The 11,443-nt window shown below is 37.4% G+C and overlaps 3 protein-coding genes across 7 annotated transcripts in view; 2 read left to right on the top strand and 1 right to left on the bottom strand.

Moving 5' to 3' along the window:
* The first annotated feature begins 570 nt into the window (after positions 1-570).
* Positions 571-1,035, top strand: LOC122319580. The gene has a single exon (XM_043207037.1). The coding sequence runs from the start codon at positions 571-573 to the stop codon at positions 1,033-1,035; it is 465 nt and encodes a 154-aa protein (XP_043062972.1).
* A 1,185-nt stretch (positions 1,036-2,220) lies between these two features.
* LOC6535224 (cytochrome c oxidase subunit NDUFA4) lies at positions 2,221-4,179 on the bottom strand. The gene is made up of 4 exons (XM_002095847.4): positions 4,056-4,179; positions 3,948-3,994; positions 3,745-3,891; positions 2,221-2,436 (listed from the first exon to the last, which is right to left on the bottom strand). The coding sequence occupies exons 2-4, from the start codon at positions 3,987-3,989 to the stop codon at positions 2,374-2,376; spliced, it is 252 nt and encodes an 83-aa protein (XP_002095883.1). The 5' UTR covers positions 3,990-3,994; positions 4,056-4,179; the 3' UTR covers positions 2,221-2,373.
* A 1,501-nt stretch (positions 4,180-5,680) lies between these two features.
* The window catches only part of LOC6535223 (catenin alpha), a 46,140-nt gene continuing 40,377 nt past the window's right edge, over positions 5,681-11,443 (top strand). For 3 of the 5 annotated variants that reach the window (XR_005560992.2, XR_006245171.1, XM_039373550.1), the window contains exons 1-2: positions 5,683-5,921; positions 9,584-9,960. Coding sequence is in view for 3 of the 5 variants with exons in the window: in XM_039373550.1 (XP_039229484.1) it covers positions 5,750-5,921; positions 9,584-9,960 (549 nt within the window). In the remaining 2 variants the exon portion in view is untranslated. Of the gene's footprint in view, positions 5,922-9,583; positions 9,961-11,443 lie in introns of all 5 variants that reach the window. The other 2 variants (XM_039373548.2, XM_039373547.2) reach the window with 2 other exon arrangements.

Here is an 11,443-nt window from a genome sequence, read left to right as displayed (position 1 = left end):
CGTAAAGGCTCCAAGGTCGGCACAAGTCTTCAGCGATTGAACCCATTAATTCCATGAGGATACGGCACTTGGTGCAACTTTTTGTTGTTGCGAGTTGGAGGGCGACTAGCTAACGCTCCTACAACATATGATGCCAAGATTCCCTTGCTGTTGACGAAACGCTCGCAGCTTGTGCAGAGCTACGTCCTGCATTTGCACCATTCCAATTTTCACGTCGGCCCTCGAGCACCTGTGAGCATCCTACGACAGCGTATTTGGACTGTAAACGCTCAGGAACTCTGCAGTCAGACAGTTCGATCACGTGTGGGTGCTTTAAATGCAAGCCTCGACTGATGACACAAATTATGGGAAATCTACCTGCACATAGAGTCCGTGCTCTCCGCCCATTTGCGATATGTGGCGTTGATTTTTGTGGCCCTGTCTATACGACATTAAAAATTCGAGATAGGCCCCCGTATAAGTCCTACGTTGCCTTATTTGTTTGTTTTGCGTCCAAGGCTTAGAGATTGTTTTAGATCTAAGTGCTGATTCTTTTCTATTGGCTTTTCAAAGATTCATTGGTCGACGAGGATGTCCGCAGACGGTGCATTGCGACAACGCGACGAACTTCGTCGCCACTTCCTGGCTCTTCGCGATCGGATCGAGGAGCAGGCGGACGCAATTCGCGAGTTCGCATCAAAAAGCGGATGCGAATTTGCGTTCACACCCCCTCGCGCTCCGCACATGGGCGGACTATGGGAGGCAGGTGTGAAAACTGCAAAACACCTACTCCTACGAGCGGTGGGAAGCGCACTCCTCAACGCCGAAGAGCTGGCAACAGTCCTCGTCGGGATCGAGGCCGTAAAGAACTCGCGGCCCCTCGGAGCGCTCAGCCAGGACCCAAGCGACGGAGAGGCGCTAACTCCCGGGCACCTGCCGTCAGGCGGGCCGCTCATCGCAGCACCAGCACTCCGGACCCCGGACCAGGCGGGTCTCAGTTGCTTGCGGCGATGGCGGCTTGTCTCGTCAGTCAGGCAAATGTTCTGGCGGCGATAGTCACGGGAATATGTCCTGGGCCTTCAGGTTCGGGGCAAGTGGCACGAGGAGAACGTCGAGGAGGGCCAACTCGTCGTCATGGCAGAGGACAACCTGCTGCCTCAACAATGGCTCCTGGGAAGGATCGTCATGGACGCACGCAGGAGAGGACGGCAAGGTCAGGGTCGTCGACCCTGATGATGGAGCTATCTTCCGGAGGGCGGATCCACAAGCTGTCGCCGCTGCCGATTTGTTGAAGCCGTGGAGGCGTTCAACGGGGCCGGTGTTGGCTGAGCCCATATTGTAGGTCATTGTTTATTGTTGGCATGAGGAAAAAAAAATATTTGAAGTCTAGTGTAAGTTAGCTTAGGGCGAAGACGGGAGCATAATAAAGCTCTCTCTCGCTCTATGCGAATTCGCTCCGCCTTCGCCAACCTCTGTTAAGCTAGGCCTAAGAACATATATGTAAAATAGAAGATCAAGTCGAAAATTGAATTCACCCCGAGCACACGCATTTCTTTTTGTTCTCGTCGTTGCGAAAATACATATTAATTATTCTTGCCACCAAAGTTCGTTCGGTTAGTTTTTTTAATAAACTAATTTAAAACTTCACCTCCAATATTATTAAAAGTCAGCCCTGCATACACATGGACATTTGCAACTTGCAAAAATCTTTAGCTCGAGGACCCGGATTTTCATCGTTCTCAACGCATAGCCTTACTGATTGGTGCCAGTCTCTTCTACGAACTGCTGTGCGTCGGTCAAGTCAACCTCCTGCGCTAATTCACCAGACTCAGGCTGGGTTGTTTCTGGAGGCTGCAGTCGCTTAGATCTCACGGGTCTCGCGGCTGCCAGAAATTCCTAAATTTCGTATGTGTAAACATGCCACATTTGGAGACACATTTCAACTGCATTATCTTTGTTATCTATGCAGATCAGCTGCGAGAGCTCTTCTAAGCTCTTCCCTCTCGTGCTTCCTATCTTGTTTATTACTCTCACGCCTACACTTTTGGCTTACTGTTCACTCTACAATTAATTCGGTTTGCATTTAATTCTCTTGTTTCGTACCCCAAACATGCATATCGCTGCCAAATTTCTTGAAGAAAAATAAATTAAATCGCTTTAATTTGCTACCATAAAAATCATCTTTTAAAAAAGGCTAAAAAAAAAAGGCTTATTAGCTCAACACACATTGAAAGGCCAAAATTACACAACATTTTATCATTTATTTATATATCTTTATGTATATATATATGTATGAAGATCTATAAAAGCATAAGCTTTTAAAATCCACTATGTTTATTTATAATTTGAAGTTATTTCAAATTACATTTTAATTTTTTTTAATTACAACTGCTATTATTCTTCAAAGTTGGGGGCAGCACTCTTAGTTTTGGAATAATCCCTCACAGGTGAGTAAAACTGAAAAGAAAATATCATTTCATATATTATTTTATATTTTTTGAAGAGATTTATTTACTTTTCGATTTTAGTAAAATATAACGAATCGAGCACACTCGACACTTCAACGATTGTGTGACTTCAGAAGCAATCTGTTTTACATTACTTACGCACACTATTGTGTACCTAGCGTTAGATTTTTAAAAGGGAAATTTAAAACAAGTAAGGACGGACATGGCCAGATCGACTCGGCTATTGATCTTGATCAAGAATATATATATGTATATATATATATATGTATATATTTATATGCTCGGAAACGCTTCCTTCTGCCTCTTACATACTTTTCAACGAATTTAGTATACCCTTTTACTCTATGATATAACTACTGAACCGATTTCATCATCTGACATTCATTTTAAAGAGTATACATAATTTTTCTATATGGCTTTAAAAGTTTAAAACAACATAAAGAAGCTCGGTTTATTAAAGAAATAAGCCTTTGGCCATATCTTATAACTAAATATTATTATTTATAAAAAACGTTTTCCCACCCTTTAAAAATAGTTTTTATCGCTTGCCCACCTTAACAAAAATTCATTTCGTTTCCCAACCTTTTAAAACTATTCATTTTCACAAAAAAAATTTTTTCCACCCTCAAATATAATTCATTTTGTTTGCTCACCTTTTAAAAATAAAGTCTGAAGCCAGCTCTAGAACCAGCACAAAAAAATCGTATGGTGTTACATATCTTAATATTCTAATGTCTTTGAACAAACCATGTTAATGTAAATAGTGGATCGAGATCGTCAAAAGTAAGCTCGATTAATGGGCGCCCCAAGAACAAGAACCTTAAACTTTTGGATTTTTCCGATATACATATGTAGATGTATCATCAAATGTCTTGGCAATCGGTTTAGAGTACATAATTAGATAAAAAGAAATAATGTTCACTTATTTTCTCACGAATGTATTTTCTTTATAAGGTGAATATCAAATTCTTTACACATACCTGATCACATTTTACGTTCAGCCAAATAAAAAAAAGAAATTACCAGTGAAAATAATGACCTTTTAAGTACAAAAGCGGATTTTGTTTCACCGCAAACTACTTTTTCCAAAGATTGCCGAAGGTATTCTGACTCGAAAACTTGTGGTTAAAACGTTTTTAAATTCTACACAACATACATATACATATATAAAGTGTATAAGTTCAAAAATTGAATACCAAGTTTTGTATAAAACACAATGATTGACGGCCATTTCCTGACCCTTAAAAATATGAATATGCATATCGTATATATGTAACTATTAGGGAGAAAAGTTAACCTTGTATTGTTTTTCCTTATACTCTTGCCATGGTTCGGGATTTGATGTACGATTCCAAGTAACATCGGGGTTACGAGTAGCAAGTCGAGCCATGTAGTAGACGGCTCCAATAGCTCCCGCACCAACGCACACATAAAGTGGAATTAACTGAAAAATTTTGGTTATGCAATAAACCTAAATCTTAATTTACACATCAAACTCACAGCAGGATTTTTTTTGAGACTTTGCAGACCAAGACCTTGCATTTTGTCTGAGTTGTAAAAGTAATTTATTTAATATGTTACGAATAAAACACTTTAATAAGAAATTACCTAACTTTACTCCAATGAAACAGAAGGGGACTATATATTAGTGATGGGCATATGACGATGCCAAAAACAATGTCATCGATGTTTTGTAAACATCGGCAATATATATGTGAAGCTCAATATTAAAAATAAATATGCAAAAGAAAAACTAAATATTCAGATATCATAATACTTTCCAGATAATGTTACGAGGAAACAACACGCCGGTGAAAACCGGTACTATAATATATTAGAGGCTCAGAAATTAAGAAATTTTAATTTTTTTAATTTTTTGTATTCTAACCAAAGATATATAATACTAGTTATATGTTGTTAAATATAAAATGGATTATTTATTTTCATACATCGCTAAAAAATCAATATTTTTAAAAAAACAAGAGAGAACGCTATAGTCGAGCTCCCCGACAATCTGATACCCGTTACTCAGCTAGAGGAAGTGCGAAGGAGAGTCTTCCACACTGACAGTTTTTGGTGGTTTGTGGGCGTTAGAGTGGGCGTGGCAGAAAGTTTTTTGGCAAATCGATAGAAATTTACAAGACTAATACAAAAATTAAAAAATATCAAAACATTTTTCAAAAGTGTGGGCGTGGCAGCATTGCACGGTTTGTGGGCGTTAGAGAGGGCGTGGCAAAAAGTTTTTTGGCAGATCGATAGAAATTTACAAGACTAATACAAAAATGAAGAAATATCAAAACATTTTTTAAAAGTGTGGGCGTGGCAGCTTTGGGCGGTTTGTGGGCGTAAGAGTGGGCGTGGCAAAAAGCAGACTACTGTATGTGTGCATATGTATGCTTATGCATTGCAAATTTGACAAAATATACCCTTCTGTTTACCAAGTTTTTTGATTTCGAATCTATATTACTTTAGTTTGGTCCTTAAAACAACAATTATTGGAATACAGCATAGAATTAAAAATTGTCAATCAATTATTCAGCTTGCGACCTACGAAAAATATAAGAAGAGAGTGATTTTTTGTGCCTTAAAAGATCAATTTTGCAATAAACGGTTCACATATTTTTATTTATTTTATAAATATTTTTACTCTGTATTTATTATGTTTTAGTTTTATAAAAATCAAAAAAACCAATGAAAATCTTTGAAAGGTTCTATTGCTCGTGTTTAGATATAAACAACATTTTATTGTGTGCGTTCATGTGCTCACTTATCTGAGAAATAACTTATGCAATTATGGAAGAACTACTGCTGGAACGTAGAATAAAATAATATTTAGATTACGAAGAGTTTTAAAACAGATTGATTGATCAATTTTCTTATATAAAGCCATTTTTAAGAAATGGATATTGTTTTTCCGATAGGAACATTTCCGAATACAGCGAAATATTTTTAATATTATTTATTAATAAAACATAACAGATTATCTATTAGCTTAAGTTTTTAGTATTAAGGTACGAAACCAGACAAAATATTGAAATGGATATTATGTTCCATATATTCTAATTTCTGTTGATAATAACCGTTATCAATAAATAAAGTGAACTATAATACAACATTATCGGTGTTGATGGTTTACTAAAGCAAATATATATCGTTTTTTATGCGGCTCAGTGGGATTGTGATATATTTTTATGACCGCGTTCTTTACAGCACTGTAACCGTACAATACTTTTACTACTACTAATCAGTGGACCACTTATTGAAAAAGGCGTCGTCGTTTAATTATTGGAAAATAGTATTAAATGTTAAAACCTGATAAAATGGGCACATTAACCGATTTCGGACAGATAGCTTTGAAATGGGATCCCAAAAATTTGGAAATTCGCACAATGTCAGTTGAAAAAACTCTTGAACCTCTTGTTTTACAAGTTACTACTCTTGTAAATACTAAGGGCCCAAGCAAAAAGAAAAAAGGTAAAGTGTCTATTGGTTATAGTGCAATTAAGATAAATATAGGGCAATAAGTGTGAAAGCAACTTAATCCGAGTCGTGCATATTTGCTATGTGTGCATGTATCCTGATTTTTTTGATGATTTATAAGAGCAGTGTACATGAGAAATTTTCCGGAAGAAATGTTTTTAGAATGGTTTTTTACATATGTACGTATTGGGACAACTTAAATTTGTAGGATAGAAAGCAATTGAATTCATACTCTTTTTATGCAAGAGGCTTAACACAAAAAATATTTTAAAGTAAAAGTATGCTCGGCGAATCAATATTGCGAAAATATGTACAAATTTGAGTATTGATGATATATGTATATATTTTATACCCTTTCAGTGTTTAAATTCATTTAATTCAGTTTTCAAATTAGTGATATATGCTAAAGAAATATATTTATTCTTAGTCAGTATCAACAGCTGAGTCCATATATCAATGTTCGTTCGTCCGTATATGACCTATCTACATGAACCTTTTCCAAAAGTTTTTCTGTTGCAGGTAGTATACACGTTGCAATAGATCTTGCGGTTGCATTCACCACCTTAACTCAGTATTAATCTCTAGGGCTTTATTAACCCTCTATTTGTATTAAAACCAAATGATTTTAACATTGGCATGTCCTAGGTATTCATCGCTAAGACAATTCATCACAAAACAACACATACATACATAATCATCGCTGTTAACCACCGCAGTTTATGTGCTTTTTAACGGGCAAATTTTAATAAATAAAATTTCGGTGTCTTGGCCGTTTTGTTGTCCCACGGAGTTAGGACCAGCTTCTTTTTACTTGAGTTGGAATTTGGTCCAATTAACCTAACCTTAAAGTAAAAATATTACAAAAATGTATAAAACCAATTTACCACAAATGATCACATCGTCAATTGTACAAGTTGTTGCTTACAAGTTGCATCCATTCCCTGGAATAATTAATGAATTAAATTCGAAAATATTTACTTTCTAAATGGCGATTGATCTGCTCTCTAACTGTGGGGATGTGTCGTTTACGATATCAGCATTTCTCGCATACAAGGGCGCGTTAGTGAATGTACGCAACGCTCGGTTTGGACCCCATATATGGACGCAGTAGGTCATTGAATCGCTCTGAATAAAGCTAATGCTTAGCTTGTTCGCTGGTTTTAGTATCCAGTTCAGCTTTCTAAGCTCCCAGGATCAATCCCACGTACTGCGCCTGGAGATATTGTGGGATAATCAGCACGCTTTATAGGTATGCAGTGTGGGGCTGCCGTTTTAGTGATCTTGTAGCTTTTCATAGGAATAATCCATGCGCTTTTGTAGGATCAGCATTGCGTAAAAAATCAGCATGTCGTTTTTTGTATTGTGCGGGAATTTCTTTTGGTCGTCTTTAGTACTTCTTTTATTGGTCGGATCCCTCGAACGCATGAACCTGCGACGCAAGATTCTTTTCAACTTCACCAGATTGGAGACTTCATGTTTTAAAAAAGCACTGATGTGTTTATTGAACCATGATCCATGCTCTCCGGGGTGGAGATAAGCTCAGAGCGAATCCCTCCATAAATGGCCAAATCGAGTGCTAAAGACGGTAATGCGTGGACCCTCCAGTTGGATACAGTCTGTCAATACTCTTCCACTAGTTGTACAGTTTTGATGATGATTTTGAACAAAAGGCTCAAGCTCAAGTGCCTTATTGGCCAGCACATCTGCGTTTTACACCCCGATTTTGAGTCCAATTTGACTCAAGGTTGGGTTTGATGAACCGGTTGGGAAGAAGGCCAGAGATTGCTTGTGCAGTGTGTTGAGATATTAGGCCAGTGATGAGTGTCATCATGGACATCATCATTTGGAACATTTTGTCAAGCTGAGTTACGAGGAAGGATATTTTTTCATCATATTGGTTTTTGTTGCGGCCATTGCGTATCGTTATGAAAACTTCACAGTTACTGAGATGAATTTGGTTGCTGCAGCTGGCGGACCTTGATGTTGCTGTGGCCTTGGGTTTGTGTCATGCATTGTTGCGTCTGCCGGTTGCGATCAATTTGTTGGTTTTGCTGATTCCGATTCCTACTTCCAAATGAAGAAAATTCTTGCTGCTGCAGGTGATAACGCTCCCGTATGAAAGCGCAATGCCTATGGGTACAGCTGACGCAAAAGCTGTTTGTAGAGAGGGGCTACAATGGGTTGTAGCTCCTCTACGTCGACTGTTTTTTGGTAAACGAGTCATTTTACTGGATGAACTTATCGAAAGCAGTCCTCATTAGCATTTTGCTGACCACTTATTACATAGATAACGTCCTTATGACTGTTTTTTTTGTATGGTTAAAGGATTGGCACCGATGGCATTGCACGGCGTCGTCCTTTTTGTACTCATCTGATTTTGAAGTCAGGACTGAAACGAAAATATCTAGGTGGCATTTTATGGAACAGTCTTATCTATTAGTCTGAAAAGTCCGTTAATAGAATCAATTGACGAAATTCTAGTTTGAGTTGATCTGTACGGTTGATTAATAATTAGCTTGAAGGATCCATTTTGTCTCGATAACCTTTGGATTTTATGTTAATGGTTGACATTTTTTCACATTTAAATTATTTGCAATGACCGTTACTCATAGTTTAAAATTTTTATACACGTTACTCGTAGAGTAAAAGTGTATAATAGATTCGTTGAAAAGTATGTAACAGGCAGAAGGAAGCGTTTCCGACCATATAAAGTATATATATTTTTGATCAGGATCAATTGCCGAGTCGATCTGGCCATGTCCGTCTGTCCGTCCGTATGTCTGTCCGTCCGTATGAACGCAGAGATCTCAGGAACTACAAAAGCTAGAAAGTAGAGATTCGGCATACAGACTCCAGAGACATAGACGCAGCGCAAGTTTGTCGATTCATGTTGCCACGCCCACTTTAACGCCCACAAACCGCCCAAAACTGCCACGCCCACACTTTTGAAAAATGTTTTGATATTTTTTTCATTTTTGTATTAGTCTTGTTAATTTCTATCAATTTGCCAAAAAACTTTTGGCCACGCCCACTCTAACGCCCACAAACCGCCCAAAGCTGCCACGGCCACACTTTTAAAAAATGTTCTGAAATCAACATTTTTGTTGTTATTTCCGTTACTCGTAGAGTAAAAGTATGTAAAAGATAAAAGAAAGCATATTCGACCATATAAGTACATTATTGATTTGGATCAATAGAGTCGATCTGATTATGTCTGTCTGTCCGTCCTTATGAACGCCTCGTTCTCAGAAACAATAAAAGCTAGAAAGTTAGGATTGGGCTTGCAGACTAGAGACACAGAGACGCAATACTCCCACTCCCCCACTTTTTATAATTTCTTGGATTTGTTCCATTTTTATATTTTTCTTGCCCATTTCTCAATATGTCAAAAAGAATGTTGAACTTTCTCGTTCGCACTCCCACTAGCAAAATAAGGATATCTGACAGTCGTGGGAATTTATTATAGCGTTCTCTATTTTTTTTTTAAGTTATGGTCAGCGTGCTGGTTGCTGGAAAATTGGTTCAGCAGTATCGTCAAATAACCAATTTGAATGAACTTCTATAACAAAATCTCTAGTTTGTTATTGTATTATAATTATTATATTACTTATATTAATCTTATGTTTAATGGTTTCCAATTTGTTATATATTTTTAGGAAAATCAAAGCGGGCCAGCGCATTAGTTGCAGCTGTTGAAAAGGCTACAGAAAATTTTATTCAAAAAGGTGAACAGATTGCATACGAGAATCCAGACATCACACAAGAAATGTTAACAGCTGTGGATGAAGTAAGAAAAACTGGAGATGCTATGAGCATTGCAGCAAGAGAATTTTCTGAAGATCCGTGCAGTTCCCTGAAGAGAGGAAATATGGTGCGCGCTGCTAGGAATTTGTTGTCAGCTGTAACCCGCTTGCTAATTTTAGCTGATATGGTAGATGTGCATTTGCTTTTGAAATCGCTCCATATTGTCGAGGACGATTTAAACAAACTAAAAAACGCTTCGAGTCAGGACGAGCTTATGGATAATATGAGGGTACGTCAGAATAAAAATACGTATACATATGAGTGCACCTCAAGCAAAAGTTTTTGCGTTTTGGGTTTAGCAGAAATAATTTTTAATGCTCATCACTTTACATTTTATTTCATTAATTCCCGATAAACCACTAAAAAACAAAATTACGGTGAATAAGGTTTTCAACGTAGGCTTAGTATTCCAAAACAAAAACTTCTGAATCTTTAGACAGTAGTATTTTATAATAAATACCGTCCAAAAGTCAATTGTTACAGTACTAGTATATTTTAATACAATGGACAAATGCCCCTAAGTTCCCATTTGCAGAGAGTAAAAACCTTATATATTTTAGCTGATAAAAATATGATATACTAGTTTCGATTACAAGTATAATACAGGTAGAAAAAAGCGTATATTCTGATTCGGTTTATTAGCTGTATAACGTCGAGATCTCGATATATAAGAAGAATATAATGTAATAATATTAATATTAAGCATGCATATTTCCGACGGAAATATTATACAGGTTGATGACTTTTTGATTTTATCATTTCTCTCCCCAATAAATTCAATGGATGTCTAAATAATTATAATTATAATTATAATTACTATAAATTAATTACTATTAATTATAATTACTATAAACTAAACCGCAGCTAGCTAACAAATTCTAAACTAGCCGAGTAACGGTAATATCTCTCTTGTTATATACCCGTTACTTGTAGAGACTATATTCGTTGAAAAGTATATAACAGGCAGAAAGAACGGTTTCCGACCATATAAAGTATATGTATTCTTGATCAGGAGCAATAGCCGAGTCGATCTGGCCATGTCCGTCTGCCATAAAAGTATTTTAGATTAACCTGTTTTCCATAATTCAGGTGGTTCTATTCAGGCATGCTCCGGTAATCGAATTCGTAAGATTTTTACGATTTCGATTTTTACTCGTAGAGTAAAAGGGTATACTAGATTCGTTGAAAAGTATGTAACAGGCAGAAGGAAGCGTTTCCGACCATATAAAGTATATATATTCTTGATCAGGATCAATAGCCGAGTCGATTTGGCCATGTCCGTCTGTCCGTCCGTCTGTCCGTCCGTCTGTCCGTCCGTCTGTCCGTCTGTCTGTCCGTATGAACGTCGAGATCTCAGGAACTACAAAAGCTAGAAAGTTGAGACTAAGCATACAGACTCCAGAGACATAGACGCAGCGCAAGTTTGTCGAATCATGCTGCCACGCCCACTCTAACGCCCACAAACCGCCCACAAACCGCCCAAAACTGCCACGCCCACACTTTTGAAAAATGTTTTGATATTTTTTCATTTTTGTATTAGTCTTGTAAATTTCTATCGATTTGCCAAAAGACTTTTTGCCACGCCCACTCTAACGCCCACAAACCGCCAAAAACTGTCCGTGTTGAAGACTCTCCTTCGGACTTCCACTATCTGAGTAACGGGTATCAGATAGTCGGGGAACTCGACTATAGCGTTTTCTCTTGTTTTATAT

The sequence above is a fragment of the Drosophila yakuba genome, chromosome 3L (assembly GCF_016746365.2).
Source record: "Drosophila yakuba strain Tai18E2 chromosome 3L, Prin_Dyak_Tai18E2_2.1, whole genome shotgun sequence".
Lineage (NCBI taxonomy): Eukaryota > Metazoa > Arthropoda > Insecta > Diptera > Drosophilidae > Drosophila > Drosophila yakuba.
Note: the sequence above shows the minus strand (reverse complement) of the source record. Positions and strands in the feature narration are given on the sequence as shown.